The following is a 23077-nucleotide window of genomic DNA, read 5'->3' on the forward strand; positions in this document are numbered from 1 at the left end:
CCTGGGCTCAGGCTCCTACTTTGAGTTCCTTCAGATCTTTTGTGGAAAGAATTCTGGACTGGAAGGCCGGGAGCCTGGTTTCAATACTAGCTCTCTGACCTTGAGCAAGTTGCTTCCTTCCTTGGCTTTCTATTCCTCATCTGACAAATGGGCCATTGAATCCATCTGTCCACCTTCCTTTCTTCCTTCAGGGAGGTTGTGAGGAATCTCTGGCTGTTAAAGCTTCTGAGTTTGCAAGTTGTGGCATGTGACTGCAGTCTGCACAGGGGACCGTGTCTAGAAGTGCCAAGGCCAGAGCAGGGTAAATGATCTAGTCTCATGAAATAAACCAGTCAGGAAATTTGATGTCACCACACTGCAGTACTGTTTAATTGAGTGGCCATCATGGTACCACCCTTGCTTGTCCCTGGGAATCCCTACCACACAGCAGGGCTCCCTCCACCCTACCAGGGCCTCAGATCCCCCCACATCCTGTTTGGGAGGGGAGATGACTGGGTCAGTCCCCATCCCTGGGGAAATGGTGGCTAAGGCTGGGTCTGAAACCACATTCCCACTTCGAGGCCGTTCGAAGCCCCCTTCTTTGTCAGAAGGTCACAAGTTCCTAGGACTCCTAAGTGGCAGACACTGAGCTTTCAGGGCCCAGCCCCCGAGAGCTGGAAGCCCCCAGGGGCCAAGAGCAGGGTCTTTCAGGAAAGCAGAGAGAAGTCCCCCTTGGAGGCGGAATGTGGCTGTCCTTCTGCTGGAGAGAAAAGAAAGGTGATGGGTCAGCAGGGCCTGGGTGGGTGTTGGTGGGGAGGTATTGAAGCAGCTGAGGGAGAGGGCAGAAGAGTACTCACTTTGTGCAGACACACAGCCGCGCCTCTTCTCCCCTGCAACAGAGCACAGAGTGAGGCCACCATGTGGCTAGACCCTCACTCCCCAAGCTTCCCTTCCCACCAGGCCCTGGCGTGGGCCATTCCCCTTCCCAGTCCAGCTCTCCCTTCTCCTAAACACTGACTTCTGGCTTTCTTTCCTTTTCTGGACCCTGGGAAATTTCCTCAGATTGCTGACCCACTGTGGCTCCTGGCCTGGCCGCTGTCGCTCCTCCATCTGTCCCTACCTCAGTACTGAGGGACAGCATGGGCGTGTCCTGTCAACTGCATTAAGCCCAGGGAACTCCTGAGATCTGAAGCAGCACCCCTGTCATTTTCTTCTGCTTATCTATCTCCTTAACCAGGTTCTTGTGGTCAGTTAGACTGTGCAGCGGATGGAACCTTTTGAGAACATTTAGAGAACCACTCGAGAATTTCATAGAACCAGAAAACACTTCCAGACCTTCTAAGAGCTGGCTGAACCTGTCACAGAGAACAGTAATTCCGGCTGACTTCCAGCCCTCAACTCCCCCATTAACCAAGCAGGTGTCCAGAAGGGGCGTCCCAGCTTACTCCCGCCACCCCACTGTCCTGCCTCCCTCATGCACAGCTCACCACCCAGGTAGGCGCAGTTAAAGTGGCTGCAGGTCTGATTATAGCTCCAGAGAGTCACCAGGCTCTGGGCTCCATCTTGCGAGAACCTGGTGACCAAGAAGACTTCATGTGGGGGGATCAGCACCTCGCGCTCCTCAGGAAAGACAGACAAGGCCTGGATCGGGGCCCCAAAGCAAGTCCTTAGTGAGAAGAAGGTGGCATTACCAAATCTGCGGGCCACTGCCTCATCCAGGGAGCTGGACGCAAACTGGCCCAAGCGGACAGAGTCTCCCAGTCTCCTGGGTTCAAAGTGGAGGGTGCCCACACCTCGGAACACCACCTCCCCAGGTCCCTTGCTGCAGCCTCCACTGCCCCGCAGCAGCTGCAGGGCCCGGGTGAGGTAGAAATGCAGGGCCTTGAAGGGAAAGTGCCTCATGTAGAACTCCCGGGAGCTGCCGCCTGTCCGCACCGCCTGGTTCAGCTCCCAGTACAAGGTGTTAGATGAGTTGGTGTAAACCATGATGGCGATTCCGTGCTGGGCTCTGAAGCCAGGGGGCAGGGTGAGCCGATGGTGCTTGTGCTCCCAGGCCTCCCGGGCTGCTTCCCAGGATTCCCGAAGCAGGGCGTGGCGGGCCATCTCCTCCTTCAGCAGGGGGGCTGCTTTCTCTTCCATCTCCTCTGAGCAGCCCACGTATGCATCGTCGAAGGTGTCTGGAGCCAGGCCCAGGGGCAGGATGGGAACAGCCTGGGCCTGTGGATGTAGGAAACAGAGAGGCCACATAGGAAAGGGGAGACGTTCAGAGCACTGGACAGGGGCCGTGGTGGCAGATCAGTCCAGAAACAGTATCTCGTTTCTAGGACCAAACATCTAGCGTATGCAATTTGGCAAGAGCTCAAGGGCTTAAATAGCACAGCCACTGGAGGGAGACAGATGTGGGTTCAAATCATGACTTCCCCATCCCAGCTGTGGGATCTTGAGCCAGTTTCTTAACTTTTCTGAGTTTCAGGTTCTCCACGTATAAACTGAGGATCCTTCCAAACTCACAGGGATATTGTGAGGACGGCACACATAGATCTTCACTTCTGTACATCGTGAAGGAGTCATTTTGTCATTAGCAAAGTTCTGCACCTGGTAGGAAGTGGGGCTAGATGACTTCCAAGCACTGTTCTGGCTCTAACAATCAGGATGCAGGTGATAGACAAATATACAGCCAATGTATATTTGACCCGGTCCCCATCCTTAGGTTCTCTTCCCCCTTCATGCCACCACATGAGGACACTGTCAGCTCTGAGACTGCTGAGTCCTCTCCTGCTTTAGAAGCCCATATTCCAAACCATGCTTTGGGGGGTTGGGGTGGAGGAGGTCAAGCCCTGGTCTGGGAAGGGCTGCGGGAAGTCAGCACACAGGGAGCCAGAGAAGCTTTGCCTGGGCTGAGCCTGTGGTGGCAGACAGTATATGAAGGAAGGAAGAGCCTAATAGGACCAGTGGGTGGAGGTGGAGGTTCTGGGAAAGAGAATGAGAATGGAGGTTCCTGAGAAGAGGATGAAGAGCACTAGGATCCTAGAGAAGAGCATCTGGCAGAGCTTTTTGAGGCGTCAGCCCCCCAGTCCACCTCTTTTGGGTCTGCCCCTGACCTGTTCCCTTTGTGGCAGGAGTAGGTTCTCCCAGTTACCTGCCAGAGGGAATGGAGGCCGAGGTAGCTGAGAGCCAGCAGCAGAGCCGCCAGCATCATTCCTGGGGGCGACTCAAGAGGGCGAGGTCCAGATGAAGAAGGCACCACTGGCGATGGGCTGGGAGACAGAGATCGGGGTCCCTTCCTCTGGGGTGTGAAGGGTCTCCGTCCGGGATGCGGCACTAGATGCTGTGGGCGGGGCCGAGGGCGGGCCTAAGGGAGTGGGCGTGGTCTTAGATTTCACTGTATACCCCTCACAACCCCAGGGCTCCGCTCCCCAGATTCCCACTAGCCCCCACGCTCAGCGTCTTCTGCCCGGGGACCCTTGCAACAGTAAACGCGGAGCCATCATTTGGCTCCGCCTGCAGAAAGGAGGGAAAGGAGAGCCAGGGACCCACCTGGAAGTTGCAGGGGCGACAGCGGGAAGGAACACTGAGGCTCGGGCCGGCGGGGGGCTTAAGTCCCGGCGGGTGCTGCGCTGTCCCGGGAGTCTAGCCGATCAACAAAGTCCCGCGGCTAACTATAGCCCCCGCGGCGGTAACCCGACACCTCTCTTCTGCAACAACGGACAAGGGGTGGGGAAGCGGGAGTGGCGCGGGAAGGGGCCGAGGGGCGTACCTCCCCTTCCCTAGGACTGCGAGTTCTTTCTCCAGAATCCGGTTTGGCTCCAAGCGAGTGAGACCGGGTTTGGGGGAGGGACCTGCGAAACTTGGCCTCTCAGGTGGGCCCCGACCTGGCGGAGCCCCAGCTCTCAGCCCACTAGACCGGGGGAGCCCACAAGGGTCCCGCCCACCAAGAACTGTCTGTGGTGCATTCGCTGATTTGCATGCAATTTGCATATGGCCCACTCATGGGGGTCACGGGTGATCCAGCATCTGAGGGGCACCCGCCAGCCCCCTTCCCTTCAGTAGGGTTGGACCAGCTCTCTGTCTCACACCCTGAGGGGCCAGCTCCTCTCCCTCCACAGACCCTCTCTCTCTGGACCTCTTAGACCCAGGTGACCCCATGTTTATAAACACTAGCTTTTCCCCTCCTCTGCTGTGGGTCTGTCTATAAATAACCTGGCTCTGAGTTTTGGATGCCCAATCAGAGGTAACAGGAGACGGGACCAGCTAAGCAGCTCTGGGGACAGACAGCTTTCTGGCAGCTTGAGCCCTGGGGGTTGGAGGGTTCCTTCCAAAGTGGTCAGGGGAGTTGGGGTCCCAAATGTCAGGATTTAAGAGATGTTTCCTGCTGCTTGCTGGGGCTGAGGTGAGCACAGAAAAGTTAGACTGACTTCAGGGCCTCCATCCTGGTTTGGCTCATTCATTTAGCTCCATTCCCATTGCCCCGTTCCCTCAGGCTGCCAGCCAAGTAAAGAATTTCCTTCCTCTAAAATCCTGCTTTCTCCAAAAATCCTTCCCACATACCAAAAAAGACAAACTGTGTGCCTGGGCTTGGAGAAGTGTGGGGAGGGAGATGGGAAAAGTGTCATCCCCCCAAACCAGAGAACTTGTCAGGCAAACACAGCCTCTAAACAAGTACTCTTGTCCTCTTCCAATGAGATGGACCATCCCAAAGATCACCTAGATCAGAATATCCATTCCTCTATTGTTCACCATTACTGTGAAAAACCACATCTTGACTCTTTATCCTGACTGCCTCTCATCCTGGAGGGCCCAGAGCACCTGCAGCTGTTGGAACAGAAGGAACAGCCTGGGACAGCCAGGCCTGCTGAGACATGGCCCTGGTACCAGGTCCACTGGGATCAAGGTTTTGTTCTCTTCCCACATGGAGGTGCTTCTCCTATCCCCAAATGTGGAACTCCAAGGAAGGCCCCAAAAGATGCAGTCAAATTTCGTCACAGAGCCAGGGTCCTGAGTGAGGCAGAAATCCTCCAAGATCACAGAGCAAATCAGTTGCTGGCCAGACCCAGCCTTCTGAATCTGAGAACTCCTTCTTGTACATTAGGGAGTCTCCATGCTCACATAATAGGAACACAAAGTAAGGAGATAATGAGGACAGTCTAAACCCAGTGTGGAGGTGGTTGTTCCAGCCAGGGTCCTCGATGCCTCAGGCCACCTTCTCTCTAGCCCCAGGGGTTCCTTTCTTTATGGGAGTGCACTAGCCCAAGGCAGACTGGGCAGAGGCTAGTGTTCCCAAGCCTTCAGGAGACATCCAGAAATAGATGGGGGAGTGTCACATTTCTGAGCAGCTGTGTGGGTACAAGCGGTGGGGGACTGACAGTATAAAGGAGAAACCTGCCTTGCCCCTGTCCTGGTGGCCGTAACTGGAGAGCAACACCAGCTTCCCTGGAGAAGGCCTAGGTAAGGGGCACACCACACTCCTCCTGGGTACAGGGCAGGGAAAGACTTTTTTTAAAGGGGAAATTTGGGTTATTGATGATGGAGTTCTAGGAGTCAATAACAACAGTTTCAGGGCAACTTTTATCTTATTCTGTTCAGGCTGCTAAAAAATACCACTGACTGGGTAACTTATAAGCAACAGACAATTATTTCTCATAGTTCTGGAGGCTGAAGGTCTGAGATCGCTGTGCCAGCATGGTCAGGTGAAGGCTCTCTTTCTGGCTTGTAGCTGACACCTTCTCATGATGTCCTCACATGGTGGAAGGGGCTAGGGAACTCTGTGGGGTCTCTTTTATGAGAACAGTAATCCCAGAGCGCTCATGAACAAATTATGTCCTAAATGTCCCACCTTCTAAAGCCATCACAGGAGGCATTAGGATTTCAACATATGAACTTTGGAAGGACACAAACATTCAGATCATGGCATCTTTGAAGGAGAGGTCTAGGATACCTGGAGGGTTTGGGGACTTTGGGAAATTGGGGGGTTCCTGAGGAAGGGATTTGGAGTCACATCCCTAGAAAGGAATGTTCAGTGAGGGTCTGGATGAGGAGAAACTATGTCCTGAGCAGGATGAGAGGAGAAACAGACGGGTGGGTAAGATATAAGGGGTGACCCAGCACCTCCATCTCCTCCCCTCCCATAACCACCCCATTGCTCTGGCCCCACCTCATTCCCCCCGACACTGCTCACCAAAGTCCTCAATCTACCTGTTCTGCAGTGGTCTACACTATTAATGCAACCAGAAAGCCTCTCAGACTCAGCAAACATTCCAGGAGACCTCAGCTGTGCCCGGCTTGGGCTGAGCTCTGGGGACACGGCACAGGTCATACCCAGTCCCTGTCCTCAAGGAACTCACCGGCCAGGAGGGGAGACAGACACATCAGGGCAGCACAGTATGATTAGGACAGTGACTGAGAAAGTACAGGGTGACTGAAGAGCACAGAGAAGCCAGAGAGCTCCCTGGAGAATGTGACCCCTGAGCTGAGTCTTGAAAAGTGGAAAGCAGGATGGCAATGTGTGCAGAGCCACAGGAAAGGGAGCAGTGGGGCCTCACCTGCAGCTTTGTTCTGTTCTGTAGAAGCCAAGCGGGGCGGGGCGGGGGGGGGGCTGGAGCACAAGGCTGAAGAGGTCATGGAGGGCTAGGTCACAGGGCACCTCAAATGCCAGCATGAGGAGGGCTCTCTCCTAAGGGCATGGAGGGAAGTTGTGTTTTGTTTGTTTGTTTTCCTTTCTAGATGTGTTCTCATCTTTTCCCTCATAATTTTCATCCCAGCATTTTTACTCTATATGCCAAGGTATTTCTTCCAGTCGGATTTAGCACAGAGGATTTTAAGCAGGTAAGCAACCTGACCAGTGGGGCTTTAGAAACACCTGCTCTGTGGAGGGTGGGTCAGCAGGGGTGACAGTGGAGACTGGGGCGTGGGGGAGAGGGGTAGGGGTAGACTGAGCCATGAAAGGGACGGGGAAAGGGAAGGAGCTTCTAGGCTAGATCCATATTGTGATCAGCATTAGTTGGCAACTAATTGAGTGTTTGATGAATGTTCGAATGTGCTTGATGAAGTGACCGTCTTGGGTGACTGGGTGAAAAAGGGGGACGGTATATTACATGAGACTCTTCTGAAGGCAAGTCAACAGGAATCATCACAAGCTAGATGAAGCCTAAAGAGGAATTATCACAGGGCAGCTGGGTGGCTCAGTCATTAAACATCTGCCTTTGGCTCAGGTCATGATCCCAGGGTCTTGGGATGGAGCCCTGCATCAGGCTCCCTGCTCAGCAGGAAGCCTGCTTTTCCCCTCCCACTCCTCCTGCTTGTGTTCCCCCTCTCGCTAGGTCTCTCTCTGTCAAATAATAAATAAAATCTTAAAAAAAAAAAAAAGAGCAATTATCATAAGGGTACCAAGGTATTTCATGGGACCCAAGTGAAGAGCTTCTAGAAACCCAAGGTGTCTCAGTCCACCTGTGCTTTGGCTTCAAAAAACCCTCTCTTTGCTTCTTGGTCCTCTTTTTCTTCTTTCTCTGGCATTCTCATGTCTTCTCAGACTTAAATACACCCATCACACAAATGTCTTATCTTATTATCCATTCTCCTATCTTTTGGACATCTGCCCCTTAAGAATCCACATGTGCCAAACTGAACTCACCATTTCCCCTTCAAATCTAATGGTTCATTCATTTTTTTGTTGAGCACCTATCATGTGCTGGGATGGGCAAGATGAACTTTTTTTTTTTTTTTTTTTTTTTTTAAGATTTTATTTATTTATTTGACAGAGAGAAATCACAAGTAGATGGAGAGGCAGGCAGAGAGAGAGAGGGAAGCAGGCTCCCCGCCGAGCAGAGAGCCCGATGCGGGACTCGATCCCAGGACTCCGAGATCACGACCTGAGCCGAAGGCAGCGGCTTAACCCACTGAGCCACCCAGGCGCCCCAGGGCAAGATGAACTTTTAAAGTCCACTCTGCTCCTCCTCTGTATTGGCAGCCTAGAGCATGAAAACCTCATGTCATTCTTGGTTTTTCCCTCTTCACATCTCCTGTGTCCCATCAGACACCACGTCTAGTAAATTATACCTAGTGGTTCTGGGTTCATCCTCACTGCCGGTATCTTAGGCCACATAATTCAATGTCCTCAGTCTGATATCAGAAGCCAGACTTCCCTATCTCAAGCCTCTGAGCTCTCTCTCTCACTGCCTTGTTTCTGCAGGGCAGAGATGGGGGACAGAAGCAAGGACAAGAGAGTTGGCTTAGTGAGTTTTTGCTGTATAACAAAAACAAAATGTGCCACAAAATCTCAGTGGCATGCAAAGATTTATCCTCGTGCTCATGGGTCTTTGGGCTGACTACCACTTGGCTAAAGTGAGTTTGATCAGGGTCCTTTGCTTCATGTTGCCAGTCTGCCTGAGCTGACCTCCTTTCGGCAGGCCGAGCTCAGGTCCACTCCTTATAAGGTCATTCTGGGATCCAGGCTAAAGGAACAGCTCTGGGCCACATTGTGATGGTTTGTGACCCAAAAGACCCTTTCTCTTGGTTTAGATTCCCCCAAAAGCAGACCCAGAGACAAGGACCTGGGTGTAGTGAGTTCATTTGTAAGTTGATCCCAGAAAGTGAAAGAGTGGCAAAGGGCAACGGAGAAGAAAGCCACCCCCACCTCTGCCCCACAAACAAAAGTGTGTTAATGAGCACACTGTGACCACTGGGATCAACTGGGGCTTAGTCCTGCTGGGATCCTCAGTAGGAAAGGGAATCTGACTACTACCCCTCATTGGTTAAGGGTTGTCCCTCGAAACATTAAATCCCCTGCACATTTGAGCAAGCTTACAGGGTGTTGGAGAAAGCCCTGGACACAGAAATAATATGGAGCAGTAGAGGTGGGGAGCTGGGCAGGAGCTAAGGTGTCCGCATGCATGAGAACTCTCCACTGCACCTGTGTGTGGACTTGCCAGGGACTGAACTATCAGCATTGACCGCCAAGAACCAGAGGGGATTATGGAGCAGAGACGTTTAATCTGGAACTGGGGGCAGAGACACTGGCACCTGAAATGTATGTGACACTGTGTGAGAGTGTGTGTATCCATTTTCTGAGGAGAGAGTTCAGTTTTCATCAGATTCCCAAAGGAAAAGAACCACTGACTGTCTTACATTGTAAAAGGAGGAAAACAGGAATACCTGTGAATCCGCTTATATGTGCACAGAGGATCTTCGGAAGGATACACAGAAAATGGGAATGTTGGTCTCCTCTGAGGAGATGGGGCGAGGAATTAGTGAGCGGTGTTTTACAGTGAACTGTGTGCCTTTTGGACTATTTAAATTTTGAACAATGGAAATGTATTACCTTTAGAAAATTAAAATTTTAAAACAGTAAAAATTAAAGTTAAGATTGATCTTATTAGTGAGCAGAGATGTGAATTAAAAAGTAGATACCATCTGTGCCCACCGGTTTAGTGAAAGTTCAAAAGAGATCATGATAACCAGCCCTGGCAAAGATGAAGAGGAAAGGGCACACCCATTTACTGTTGTGGAAGGGCAGACCAGGGCCGCTGGCAATTTGGCAGGGCCAAATAAACAATTCATATCCTTTAAACATCATATAACTTCTTGATATCTTTCCTATAAAAATATATATGGCCACAGGTAGACAAAGATTTCCATACACGGATGTTCACCCAAGTATTATGTGTAATGTCAAAAATGTCAAAAAATTAGGAAAAAAAACCATCAATAAGAAAATGGCTGAACAAATTATGGTTTAACTACATTACAAAACCCCATACTGCCATTATAATGAATAAGGTAGATATGTATATATGAATGTATATATGATATAGAAGGAAGTCCTTGATAGACTGTTTCTTGGAAATAAATGTTACAGGATATTTATGTGAAAGCATGTTCCTTTTTCTTTTTGAAAAAAGAAAAATGGGGCGCCTGGGTGGCTCAGTGGGTTAAGCCGCTGCCTTCGGCTCAGGTCATGATCTCAGAGTCCTGAGATCGAGTCCCACATCGGGCTCCCTGCTCAGCGGGGAGCCTGCTTCCCTCTCTCTCTCTCTCTGCCTGCCTCTCCATCTACTTGTGATTTCTCTCTGTCAAATAAATAAATAAAATCTTTAAAAAAAGAAAAAAGAAAAATGACAATAAAAACCAAAACCAGCCTGTGTACAGAAAGCTATGTGTGTATGCATATTTAAATATTAAATTATTTGCACGTGCACCAAAAATGGTCCTAAAGCACACTGTTATCACGGTAACGGCAGGCACCGGCAGGAGTGAGAGAGGACACAGAGAGAGAAAGAAGACTGGAGCTTGGACTCTTGATTCATTCATACTTGTTTCTTTTCACTATGAGCAGGCATTAACTTCGTAATGAAAGAAACAAAGAAGTAGCCGCACTGGTTTAGAAACTGCTGGGACTCTGCCTTCTTGGAGCCTCCCTTCCCACTCCATCCTCTCCTCATCTACAGGACCCCTCACCCCCTGGGGTCTACACCTGTCCCTGCCCAGGAAGCTGTTGAGAGCTTAAGGGAGGAGGGCTCAGTACACCACAGGACTGCGGGAGGGAAGGATGGCTGGATTCTGTCCCTGGAATAGCTCCATGGCCCCACCAGCTGGCCTGTCCTGGACCTGTTCCAGCCTCACATCCCCCATGGGGTGAAGCCCAGACCTCTTACTGGGGCAGTCAAGACCTTTCACGACTGGCTCCAGTCTTGCCAACACTCCCTCACTGCAAGCTCTGCCACGCTGGACAAAATGTCTTTCACTTTTTACATCCAATACCTTGGCTCTTCTCATTTCTGCTGCCCTAGATGCCTTTCCCACCCCAAATCCCACTCCTCTCCCAGTCTCCACTGCTTGAAGGCTTATTCTATTCTCCCTGTAAGACCCTGTTCAGATAACGTCTTCTCCAGGAAGTCTCCCATGTTCCTGCCGGCAAGAAGGGTCCTTTCTCTTAAGCCTTCATTTCTTTCTTTTCTTAAAGATTATTTATTTATTGGATAGCGAGAGAGCACAAGTAGGGGTGAGGGGCAGAAGGAGAAGCAGACTCCCCACTGAGCAGGGAGCCTGATGAGGGGCTCCATCCCAAGACCCTGCGAGCATGACATGAGCCGAGGGCAGACACTTAACCTACCGAGCCACCTAGACGCCCCGAGCCTTCGTATCTCTGTTGTGACTCTATGCCAACCACTGCGAGTGGTACAGACTAGGTGCCCATTGATGTTTATTCATCTGTACAGATTAACATTCTCATTTTCTAGATGAAGAAACTGAGACCCAAAGAGAGACAGTAACTTGTCCAGGGCTCCCTCCAACATGCAGACCCCTGCCATGCTGTGTCTGCTGCTTGTGTGCACGGGCCTCCTGGAAGCGCCGCAGGTGTGGTCATCCCCCACTGTGTCCCTGTCACTGGGAGCTGCACTGCGGGCTTCCTCTGAACTCTGGCGGGGGGTTGGGGAGTGGGGGAGTCGTGGGAGGAGAGAACAACTGATATTTCCAGTGGGGCTCGCCCGGCCTGAGGGGACAGCCTCAGACCCTGGTGTCGGAGAGAGGGCAGCTAGTTGTTCCCAATCCCTTTTCCCTCAAGGTGGCTTTGGGGCCATCAGTGTCCTTCTCCTCTCAGTGGAGAAATGTAATGACAGGCTCCCATCTCCTGAGGCTCATCCTCTCAGTCCTTATCCTCCCTCTCTGCCAGGCCCAGAGCCACCTCATCTCTCGACGAGACCTATTCTCTCAAGAACTGCCCCTGGATATGGCCCCAGCCTCCTTTGATGACCAGTATGAAGGCTGTGCAGCAGCCATGACTGCAGCTCTCCCAGATCTCAACCAAACTGAGTTCCAGGCCAACAAAGTATACGCGGATGGTTGGGTGCAGGCAAGCAGCCAATGGCAGGACCGCCAGGCCTGGGGGCCAGAGTGGGTCCTGAGCTCTACTGGGTTGCCCCCGCCACCCCCTGGCTTCCGCGATGAGCATGGGGTGGCCCTCCTGGCCTACACCGCCAACAGCCCCCTGCACAAGGAGTTCAATGCCGCTGTGCGTGAGGCAGGCCGCTCCAGAGCCTACTACCTCCACCACTTCTCCTTCAAGACACTCCATTTCCTGCTGACCGAGGCCCTACAGCTGCTGGGCAGGGGCAGTTCGCCCCAGTGCCACCAAGTGTTCCGAGGGGTGCATGGCCTGCGCTTCCGGCCGGCGGGGCCCGGGGCAACGGTCAGGCTGGGGGGTTTTGCCTCCGCGTCCCTAAAGAATGTTGCAGCCCAGCAATTTGGGGAGGACACCTTCTTTGGCATCTGGACCTGCCTCGGGGTACCTATCAAGCGCTACTCCTTCTTCCCTGGGGAGGAGGAGGTGCTGATCCCCCCCTTCGAGACCTTCCAGGTGATCAACGCTAGCAGACCGGCCCAGGGCCCTGTCCGCATCTACCTCCGGGCCTTGGGCAAGCACAGCACCTACAACTGCGAGTACATCAAAGGTAGGCAGGCACGCGCCTGGCCACACCTGGGCACAAGACAGGCTTGCCCCTGGGGCTCAGGGGACATGTACATAAGTACCACAATCAAATGAACAGTGAGGGGGACCCAATTCTGTCCCTCTCCCCGCCACCCCGATCCTGTGCAGCTAAGGGAAGACAGGCTTCTGAGGTAATATGCCACTTGCCCTTGGAGGTACCTAAGCCAGGGCTGGCCACTTGCCCACGGGAGGCTGAAGAGCGTTTCCAGACCGAGGCAGGTAGCCATTTGAGGGCCAAATGGAACTGGTCAGGCTTTTCTTCCAGCTGGAAGCTGGAAGGCAATTAATTTCTGGCCACAGTGCTGACACCCAGACCATTGTTGCCAGGTATGAGGAAGAGCCCCAAACTCAGTTTCTGAGAGGAGTGTGTGTGTTCGGCTGAATGAAACCCTGTGCTGTTGTGTGGACTGGATGGGGGTGCCGGCAGGATGCTGAGACAGCAGTTGGGTTCCGTAGTCCCAGCTCAGTCTATTGATCCCCCAGGACCCACCAGAGGTAGAATCATGAGGACAGGCCCAGGTTCCTAATCTCTGAAGGGGCTGTGGGCTGCTGGTCCTGGCTGAGTGATGCCTGGGGCCTTGTGAGGCCCACTTTGCATCATTAGAGCCAGGTTGTTGGCTGAACTGTGGACCACATGTAAAATGGGAGAAGGTCCAGTATGGCTTCCGTTCCCACCAGGGACAGCATCATGGGTGTGCATGAGTTGACAGAAGGTGAGGAAGACATGAAAAGTACATGAACTAGTGCCTCCTTGGCTGGGACACAGCCTGGGAGAGGTGGTCACACAGGGAGGCAAAGTTACAGGCCAGGGAAGCAGGAAGAGCACCCAGAAGAGACCCTGGCTTTGAGGGCTGGCTCCCTTCTAGCTCTGCTGCTCATGGGTCAAGTCAAACACAGGCAAAGGAGGCCCCACCATAAGGAAGCCCGTTAGAGGAAAATGTACCAACTTCCATGAGAAAAAGCCAGAGATGGACCAGAGGGTTCTAGGGTTCCTTCCTGTCCTGAGAGCCTTGGTTTCTTCCCTACAGACAAGCAGTGCAAGTCCAGGTCTTGCCAACTTGGTAACTCAGGTAAGAGCCTCAAGCTTCTGCAGGGCTCAGCTCAAGGGTGAGAGGGCTGCCCTGGGGTGGCACTCCTGTCCTGCATGCACAGCCCTGCGCAAAGGAAAACAACCCCCTCTAATCCAAACAAGTAAACCCTCTCAAGCAGACCCTGTGAGGGTGGTGAACCTACCTCAGAGGTCATGCGTGAATGTATGGGGCAGTGGTCATGCAAGCTTACATACCTGCCCCCCACCCAAGTCTGGGGCTGCCCCCTCCCTCACAGGAGGCCACTGATGGGGCCCCAGAGAGATCTGGGCTGCACTGGGGGCATGGAGTCCCATGGCCATGCCCACCCACAGTCCTCCCTGGGCCTTCTCCTTCAGCTGCAAAACCCACTGTCTCTATCACTGCCCTCAGGACTCCCTCAGACCACCTTCCAAGGTAGTGGTCAGGCTCTGGGTGCTGGAGACCTGGGCTCTCATCCAGACTCTGCCCTAACTCTCTCTGTGACCAATCAAGCCCTCTCTGAGCCTCAGTCTTCCTAGCTGTATAATATGCATATTAGACTAGATGATCCCCAGGTCCCTCTCAGCTGTGACTCTTTCCTTCCTTTGAATACCTTCTGTACCCGGGCCTGCCTGGGCCTCACTTCTCCAGGTGGGAAGGGGCTTTTCAAGGAACCAACTGGAATAGGCCAGGAGACTTCAGCCACTACTCCCCCTTAGGTCCCTCCTCCCTCCTCCAGGGCTCTATGAACAGTGGACAGGAAGGAGCCTTAGACTTCATTTTGTTCCCACCATTCTCCATGACATAATACCATTCAGAGTTCCAGGAATCCTCACCACGACCCAGTGGTGTAGGCTCTGTCATCGTCCCTGTTCTACAGATGAGGGAACTAAGCCCCAGAGAGGCAACCAGCCCTACACACACAGCTAGTCAGGGCTGGGGTCCAGACAGCCAAACTCTGAACCACCACCTCTCCCCAGACACCATCTCATTTTATTCTTACTGTACAATTAACTATTGGAAGGGGAAAGAAAAGGCAGTATATCATTATATAGTAAAGGGAGACCCAAAGATAGAAGAGACCTGCCCAAGGGGACAGAATGAGTCAGTGGCAGAGCCAGGGTCAGAATCCAGATCTCCAGCCTCCAACCAGCTTGAGTGCCGGTAATGTCATCTCACGCAGTGGACAAGGCTAGGATTCCCCCCAGTAATCAGAGGTTGCACAGGGGGCAAAGATAAGCATCACTAGAGCTCACTCATGGCCACCCTAGAATGGCTCATTTGTGTCGGAAGAAGGCAGGGGCACAGAACCTCCTAGTGCCATCTGGAAAGGGGCCCGGGGCCCTTTCATCTGCCTGCTGTCCTCCCTGAATTCTTGCTTTTCATATCTGGCTCCCATTCCACCTTGTGGGTCAGTGTTTCCAGCCCACTCTGCTCATTCCTCTTATCGTGTTTGTGTACCTTATTTTGCACTGAAACCTCTCTCTCTGCCTCTGTTTTTCCTGCAGCCATGGGTCAAGGCCCCTCTTCTTCAGTCTGGTCCCTCCTACTGCCAGTCTGGCTCCTTGTCAGGGGAACCTTTCCATAGAGTCCAGGCCTGCCATGATCCATCCAACACTGAACAGCCCCTCCTGGCCACCGCGCTGCCTCAGCCCGACATGGGGATGTCGGCCCCCTATGTGCTTTAAGAGCAGCCAGGATCCATGGTGACCCTCTGTAAGCAATTCTGGGACTTTCTCTGGCAGCTGCCAGGTTTGCTGATGGAGAATTTAGGGAATCTGGGGACTGAGCCTTCCCCAAGGCTTTAAGAGTGAGACACTGAAAGGGGGCAGCAGTCTTTAATGGCAGGCAACCACTCATTTGGAGACTAACGATGAAACTAGTTTGAGGAGGGATTGGGGAGGAAAGCACTTGGCCACGGTATTTGCTGGTATTACTCGTGGCTCACATATGCACCTGGAAAGCTCCCATTCACTCTTCCAGGAAGGCTTCTCTGACCTCCCCCAGCTGGTTGGGCTAGGGCTCCTGCCTCTTTGCTCCCACGGGTCCCTGGCTGCTTCCCTACACCACATGTCAGTGTTTGCCTCCCAAGTCAGTCTGGGAGCTTCCTGAGTGCAGGGACTGGGTCTAAAGCACAGGGGTGGTGCCAGACAGACAACACGTGACAGTCGGAAAGAAACAAACCCCTCGTGAATGTCTCACTGCTGCACTGCCCCACCTTGGTCACTTTGAAGCTCTTTGAATGTCAGTGTGTGGGAATGATGTGGACGGGCTCCAGCTCCAGAGGGCAGAGAGCAGGACAGACAGCAGAGACAGCATCAGGTCCACTGCCAGGGTCTCACCTGAAGACTCTGTTGAATTCTTGTCAGCAAAGACATAATCTCTGCCTTGATCTATGCATCCTAAGGCTCCTGTCTCTAAAGACACAAACCTGGACCCCTACTTTCCACTACCACAGGCCCCGAGGTAAAACAGCATTGAAGAGGTGTGAGGCACACACTTTATTGTAAGTTGAGTCTTTGGGGCTGAATCCTCAAGTGGCCTCCTCTGGAAATGAGAGAATGAATTCTGGATCCCCTTCCCCGAGTCCTTCCTAACACAGCAGCCACGGAGGAAGGAAGAGAAAACAAGAAGTATGGTCGTTCTGTTTCTCATGTGACCTGCACTCTCGCCACCAAAAGCTCTAACATGCAGCATCGAAATTCAATTCTGCCCCTCCAGGACTGTGTTTCGATCTTGGCCCTTCTTAGAGTGCCCCTTCTGTAGGAATTAGGGCAGTGGCAAGCTATGGATTTCCCTTAAGGTTTAGGGTATATAGACAAGCGATCCCTGTGGTTTGTGAAATCAGCAGTGCTAAGCCTGGAGGAAGAGTGTCGCCAGCTCTTAGGCACAGTAGGGAGAGACTAGGTGGCCTAGCAGAGAGCCAACCACCACCTGGCCTTTCCATTCCTCTCTGGAGGGACTGTGGCTGCACCAGACCCCTGGAACTCACAGGGCCTGCACCAGCACCAGGAGGCTCATGACCAGGGCCATGGAGAAGAAGATGCCCAAGAAGAAGCGATCCATCACACGGGCCAGTCGCTTCCAGTCCTCATAGCGGCGCTGGGCAGCCCGGTGGCTGTGGAAGGTGTTAGCAATGGTAGCTACGTGGCGCAGGAGGGCTTCCTGACGGCACAGACACTGTGGCTCACGGCAAGGAACTGCTGGAGGGCGAGCACCTCCGTTAGGAGGCTGGGGACTAGGGGGTGACTCAGGTGGTCTAGACTGCCCACAGGGCTCCCCTCGTTCCCGCACGCACAGGCCTCGTGCCAGGCGTCCCAGCAGGAGGGCCCGAGCCCAGGCTGGCACTGGTCGGGCGCTGGGACCACAGTAGTGCAGGTTCATGATAAGGATGGTGAGCGCTGTGGAGAATGTGACCATGGTCATGGTGGCCATGTAGTACTTCCCTGCAAGAGAGAGAGTAATCTGGGGCCCAAAACAAGAACTCAGGGGGCCTGAGCTTGACCACCGCCTCAACACAAACAGGCACCAGCTCACCCACCCTGAGGCTTTCAGGACCCTCCAATCCCAATGGATGGAACCAGGAAGGACATAAGGGCCAAGATCTCTTCATCCCCTATTCTTACAAGCGGGTTCTCAGAAGCTACCTGCTCCCTAATTGTTCTCCTCACTGCTGGACACTGCACTCCCCCACAGACCGTGACAGTCACTCTCAAATGGTACGAGCGCAATCTGGGGGTAAGTTACTGATCCTTTTGCACAACTGGGATAACAGAACCTACCTCTAGATGTGTCGTGATGCCTCTCTGAGTTAATTAAAAAAAAAAAAAAATAGTCACGTGCTTAGGAGAGGGCCTGGCACACAGCCAGAACTCAACGCATTTTGCCGGCTAGGACAGGTGAGGGGCGGGGTGTCCCTCCTCTCCCCTCCATCTCCGAATGAGGCACGCTCCCAGGATGCTCCCTCCTCCCGCACCGACCTGGGGTTGCTGCGAGGGGCCGGTCCCTACCCTACCCTACCCCGCCCCGCCCCTGTGGAGACCCGCGAGCCTGGGCCGGGAGACCGTCTCTGGGAGGCGGAGGCTCTCTCTTCGCGCCCCTGCCCCCCCAGCACCGCCCCCTCGCGGCTCACCGATGAGCGGCACGCTCTCCGCCGGCGGCATGCTCTCAGCCAGGAGCAGCTGGAAGACGGTGAGCGCCAGCAGCACTGTGACGCCGAGCGACACTTTCTCGCCCGAGTCCGCCGGCAGGTGGAAGGCCAGCGGCGCGAGCAGCGAGATGAGCACGCAGGGCAGCAGCAGGTTGCACACGTAGGCGGCGGCGCGCCGGCGCAGCAGCAGCGTGAAGGTCACGTCGGGGTAGGGCTCCGAGCAGCAGCCGTAGGTGAGCACGCGCCGCCGCGCCGGCATGCCCAGCACGCGCCACTCCACGTTCTCCACGAAGTCGGCCAGGCTGGCGGCGGTGCCCCGTGGACGCACGTCCAGCTGGTGCCCGCCGTGCGTCCAGGAGCCGAACGTCAGGCCGCAGCGCTGCGCGTCGAACGGGAAGGCCGACACGTCCACGCGGCACGAGCTGCGCGTGATGGCCGGCGCGTCCCAGCGCACGGCGCCGTCGTGCCGCAGGACCACGTTGGTGCTGGCGGAGGCCGGCGGCTGCGCGTCCGCCCTGCGGGGCAGGCAGGGTGGGACTCCCTGAGGCGGCAGCGCGCGGAGCCTGCCGGCCGCGCAGAGGACAGAGCAGGTGGCAAAGAGGCACCTGCGTGCCTTTGGAGGCTTAGAAGGGGTGGCGCCTGCAGGGCCGAAAGGAGACCCAGATCTAGGCCCGGGCAGTGTGAAAACACATCTGCAAGAGCCGACGCCCGGCTGCATGGTGTCATGTGAGAATCTCCTGGAGGGCCCCCGGGGAAAACATGCAGAGCTCTATGTTGTCTGGGAAACACTGAAATGCTTTAGGTGGCATCAAGGAGGGCTCCACAGGGATATGCCCTGGAGGAAGTCCCCAGGCAGGCCCTCGGGGAGTCCTGAGAGACTTGGAGCTGGCCTGAGAGGGTGGAGAATGCCGTCAGGGGCACTTGCCTCCCAGAACCCTCTCTGTGAGGGGCACGGAACTGGCCCTGGACTACACAGTGAGTTCCCAGGAGACATTCAGCCTGCGTCGGCTTGGGACAGACTAAAGAGGGGGTGTCCTGGAGGGGCTGTGAGCTCCTGGCAGTTTAGGAGGGTCCTGGGGGAAAAGCTTCCAGGTTAGGTTTGGGAGGGTGGGGATGGGGAATCAGTGGATAACCTAGAGCCTGGGGCAACGGTGGGGAGGGGTTATGATAGGGGAGGGGCCCAGGAAGACACTACTTGTTGTAGAGTACGATGTCTGGTCGCCACACGAGACTGCTGGGGATGCGGATAGCGTCAAGGCCACCGTAGGCATCGGGGTCCCATCGTAGGTAGGCATCTGTCCACTCCTGTCGGATCCACAGGTACAGGGTCAGCACCTGGTTCCGCTCATCCTAGTGGGGGGCAGGGAGTGGGCATAAAGGTGGACACATCTATGTGCACACCCTTCCCTGTGTGTAACACACTTACCTACAGAGCTCTGGAGGGACCACAAAACCAGCTGTCTCACAGTTCAGTTCCTACACAGGCCTGACCTTGCTATGTGACCTTGGCAGTTCCTTTTCTTCTTTAGCCCTCAGTTTCCTTAGTAGTTACATGGGTGGTAATTCCTGCCAGGCAGGAATGCAAGTGTGCAAAGTGTTGAGCACACTGTGGGCACCCAACAATTAGTATCTGTTATTATTGTTGTTGTTAATATTAACATTTATAGAAAAGAATTGTTTGGAGAATAATCCCAGTCTCTCACTGCACCCCATCCCACCCCCACGCCAGTTCCTTGACACTACCACCACAACACACCATGTCGATGATCTGGGACAATGTCACCTCCAGGGTCACATTCAGAGCCTGGTCTGTGTCTGCCACGGGTCTCAGGGCACTTGTGTAGTTGGCAAAGAGATCACGGAAGAGTTTGTGAGCCAGCTTGCCCTCGGCGCCCAAGCACTCTGGGGGACCAGGAAGAAGGGTTGTCCATCTGAGACCTTGTCCAGAGGCCTCTGTTCACACCCTCCACCTGCCTGTGGCTGGGGCCCTGTCACCTGGTCTGCTGTCTCATGGCTACCTACTTGGCCCTCCTGAGGTCTGCTCTGTCCATCTAGCTGTGGCTCTCCCTCCTCCCTGGACTGCCTCCGTGGAAGAGTGAGGTGGAGGCCGAGGAGTGAATTGATACTGTCTTCTGGAGCAAGGCTGACAGCTTTCTTCCCCACCCTTTCCCTTCCTAAAGACCTGGGTTCTGCCCACCCTACTGCGAATGCCAGAGGGGCCCAAATAGGTGATAGGAGTACCGCCCTTCACCTAGGTGTTGTGAGCCCCTTTGCCACCACCCCCTACTTTCTCTCTAACCTATTTCCACTTATCCAGCTACAAGTCTATGGATTTTTTCAAAGCTTCTGATGCCATGGGCCATTCTGTCCTGAAAACACTCTCTTCCCTAGGCTTCCGTGACACACATTGTTTTCAGGCCCTGACTCACGTGTTGTTCCCCAGAAGCCTGTCATTGTCCTTTTCTTTTTAGCCTGAATTTTTCTCCTCAGCTCCAGACCCATAAACACAACAGTTCACTCCTGAACGTCCTATTGGCTCCTTAAACTCTGTAGGTCCAAAATAGGAACTCATTTCCTACCCCCATGCTCTGAAACCCCGTTCCTTGTTCTGTGGTCCCTCTCAGCAAACAGCACCCAACCCCCCATGACGTCAGCCAGAAATCTGGGAGTTATCCTTCCTTTCTGCCGCCTCCCTCTGCACCCCTGCCCCTACCTAGGTCCCGTCAGCCATGCTGCTGGGCATCCTTTGAATGTCTGGTCGCCCCTGCAGCTTGAGTGGGCCCAGCAGCAGCCTCCTCACAGCTCCTGCTGCTGGTGCAGCCTCTTTCACCCTCCCCCACATTTCTGAGATGAGGCTTTTAAACACTCAAGTCTGACCAAGCCAGTAGCTGCTCAAAACTATTCAATGGCTCCCCATTGCCTGCTGGATAAAATCCAAACTCTGCCTGGCGTTCAACTACCTTCATAATCTGCCTCACCCTCACCCCCTTGGCTTGTCCATCACTGCTCCCACCAGAGCCAGGCAGGTCTCCTGTCCTTCTCTTCAGTACCTCCATCCTCCGTGCTACCCAGATAGAGTGCTGATTCCCAGCAAAGAGAAATTCCCAGTAAAGAGAAATTGGATGTGGACAGAGATCTGGGGAAGAAGGGAAACAGCTGCAGGGCCCGCTGGTGCAGGGCTGGTTTACTGCACGTCACACCTGGAAACAGTGAGAACAGAAACAGAAGGCCCAGGCTGGAGACCGAGAAGCCGAGGCTGAAGTGGTGGCTCCTGGGCCCCATGCTCCTGCCACAGCAAGACTTAGGGCTGGTCCGAGGGTGTGAGTCTTGGGACCCCACGGAGGGCAGCATCAGGCTGTGCTGGCAAGGACGATACCTGGAAGTCAGAAGTAAGACTGAGATCTCTGCTGAGGAGCCCTGTGGCCCTTCCAGTTTTCTGACCCTCCTGTTTGTACTTGCCCTTGGGTTTTAGTACTTGATCTTGGCATCTGCTCATTCTCCTCCGCAGGTCCTTGCCTCTTCTAGTCTCTGTCCCTGCCCTTTTCTCTACTCTCCCCAATCCCCCGCCCCTCTTACCTCCCACTCAGCCTCTCTATCTCCATTTCCTTGTGTCTCTTCCTCTGGAACTCTTTCTTGCTCTCTGCCTCTTTGACTTTGGTCTTCCTCCTTCCACTCTCTCTTCCTTTCGCCTTCTATTTCAACCCCCTAACTTCCTTTCTCTGGCCCCCATACCTCGACTCCGGATGAGCCTGGTACACTCTCAGCAGGACAGGGGCAAGGACTCTTCATCAGCCTTGAGCCCTCGGAGGCATAGGGCTGCAGGCCCCTCCCCTTCGCCCTTTTCATTAGCTTATTTACAGGGCTGGGACACCTGTGCCCATGGGAACAGAGCAACTGAAGCTGGCACCTCAGGTTACTGGGACCTAAATTATTCAAATCATAATGCAGCACCCAGGCTCAGCTCAAGCGCAGCCTGGGGTGTTGGAGAGCAGAGATGCTGGGGTCAGGATCTGCAAAAGACTGGGCTTAAGAGTGTCAGGGGTCAGAGCCGTGCGTGGTGGTGTCCTCCTAGCTCTGCCACCATTGCTGGATTCTCTTTTTCAAGATTTTATTTATTTATTTTTCAGAGAGAGAGGTGGGGGTGGCACAAGCAGGCAGAGGGAGAAGCAGGGTCCTTGTTGAGCAAGGAGCCCAATGCAGGACTCGATCTCAGGACCTTGGGGTCATGACCTGAGCCGAAAGCAGACACTTACCCAGGCGTCCCCATTGCTGAATTCTTGAGGCTCCCTTTATTTTAATTTTTTAACTTAAATGCAGTTAGTTAACATATAGCATATCATTAGTTGCAGAGGTAGAGTGTAGTGATTCATCAGCTATGTATAACACCTAGTGCTTATCACATCACATGCCCTCCTTAATGCCCATCACCCAGTTACTCTGTCCCCCCACCTAGCTGGAGGCTCCCTTTTAGACTGACAGCTCTGCCTCCAGTAAGAGATGGAGCACATCGGTCCAGGCTGGGCACTTTGTGCCAAGCAAGCTCTCCCCTCCTGGGGGGAATGGGACTGAGCCTTAGCTGAGCCTGTGGCTCCAGGTGGCCCCGCAAAGCTGGAGATGCAGCTCACATCCTCATCTCCAGCTCCCTACAGCCATCCCGATCCAAGTCTCTATGTTCTCTCCATGCCCCAATACCATAGGTGACATTGGGTAGCAGGAAAAACACAGGCTTTAGAGTCACCTTCAGCTCTGTCTTATGAGCAGTTTGACCTGTGCAAGATATTGAAACTCTCTGGGTTTGTTTTCTCATACAGGATAATGTGATTAACAGTCCTCACTTTGGAAGTTATAAGGAATAAATGAAACAAGCAATAACACAAGGCAAGTGCCTAGAACATTGCCTGATGCACAGCAGTTAACAAAAAGCATGTATACTATAATCCCAGTGAATTACTTAGAATATTCTATCTTCAGGAGCACACCCTTAGATTCACAAGCCCCCAGCCCCAGGCAACCACTATTCTACTTTCTCTCTCCATGATTTTGACTTAATAGCTCATGTGAGTGGAATCACATATTCTTCATTTAAAAAAAAAAGATTTTATTTATGAGAGAGATAGCACGAGCAGGGGAAAAAGGGGCAGAGGCTGAGAGAAAAGCAGACTCCCTGCTGAACCGTGAACCCAACGTAGGGTTCGATCCTGGGATCGAACATGTCAGAAGTTCCTTATTTTAAGGCTGTATATATTTTATTGTATGTATATACTACATTTTGCTTATCCATTCATTCCCTGAGGAATACTTAGGTTGCTCCCACATTTTAGCTAGTGTGAATAATACTGCTGCATAAGGAAGTAGAAATATTTCTTCAAGACTTACTTTCAGTTCTTTTGGATTATATACTCAGAAATGGAATTGCTA

At 53.4% G+C, this 23077-nt stretch overlaps 3 protein-coding genes across 12 annotated transcripts; 1 reads left to right on the forward strand and 2 right to left on the reverse strand.

Annotated features, from left to right (window-relative positions):
* Window positions 1-327: 327 nt before the first annotated feature.
* ART5 (ADP-ribosyltransferase 5) lies at window positions 328-3250 on the reverse strand. 2 transcript variants are annotated; one of them, XM_059134075.1, is made up of 4 exons: window positions 3119-3250; window positions 1467-2196; window positions 837-869; window positions 328-736 (listed from the first exon to the last, which is right to left on the reverse strand). In XM_059134075.1, the coding sequence occupies exons 1-4, from the start codon at window positions 3176-3178 to the stop codon at window positions 687-689; spliced, it is 873 nt and encodes a 290-aa protein (XP_058990058.1). In that variant the 5' UTR covers window positions 3179-3250; the 3' UTR covers window positions 328-686. The 2 variants fall into 2 exon arrangements, with proteins under 2 accessions (XP_058990058.1, XP_058990050.1); XM_059134067.1 differs by having other exon boundaries at window positions 328-739.
* On the reverse strand, window positions 3191-21524 carry CHRNA10 (cholinergic receptor nicotinic alpha 10 subunit). 8 transcript variants are annotated; one of them, XM_059134006.1, is made up of 8 exons: window positions 21392-21524; window positions 20860-21035; window positions 19416-19561; window positions 18855-18964; window positions 17642-18174; window positions 17292-17315; window positions 16502-16955; window positions 15891-16102 (listed from the first exon to the last, which is right to left on the reverse strand). In XM_059134006.1, exons 2-8 carry the CDS (start codon window positions 21008-21010, stop codon window positions 15949-15951), a joined length of 1572 nt encoding a protein of 523 aa, XP_058989989.1. In that variant the 5' UTR covers window positions 21011-21035; window positions 21392-21524; the 3' UTR covers window positions 15891-15948. The 8 variants fall into 8 exon arrangements, 7 of the variants coding, with proteins under 7 accessions (XP_058990019.1, XP_058989989.1, XP_058989971.1 ...); XM_059133988.1 differs by having other exon boundaries at window positions 18855-19009; XM_059134029.1 differs by lacking the exon at window positions 15891-16102 and having other exon boundaries at window positions 16621-16712; window positions 16808-16955; window positions 18855-19009.
* On the forward strand, window positions 5359-15292 carry ART1 (ADP-ribosyltransferase 1). Of its 2 annotated transcripts, none has more exons than XM_059134049.1 (6): window positions 5359-5424; window positions 6738-6801; window positions 11211-11328; window positions 11645-12422; window positions 13489-13530; window positions 15018-15292. In XM_059134049.1, the coding sequence occupies exons 3-6, from the start codon at window positions 11266-11268 to the stop codon at window positions 15095-15097; spliced, it is 963 nt and encodes a 320-aa protein (XP_058990032.1). In that variant the 5' UTR covers window positions 5359-5424; window positions 6738-6801; window positions 11211-11265; the 3' UTR covers window positions 15098-15292. The 2 variants fall into 2 exon arrangements, with proteins under 2 accessions (XP_058990032.1, XP_058990039.1); XM_059134056.1 differs by having other exon boundaries at window positions 5361-5424; window positions 6700-6801.
* Window positions 21525-23077: the final 1553 nt, after the last annotated feature.

The sequence above is a fragment of the Mustela lutreola genome, chromosome 1, assembly GCF_030435805.1.
Source record: "Mustela lutreola isolate mMusLut2 chromosome 1, mMusLut2.pri, whole genome shotgun sequence".
Lineage (NCBI taxonomy): Eukaryota > Metazoa > Chordata > Mammalia > Carnivora > Mustelidae > Mustela > Mustela lutreola.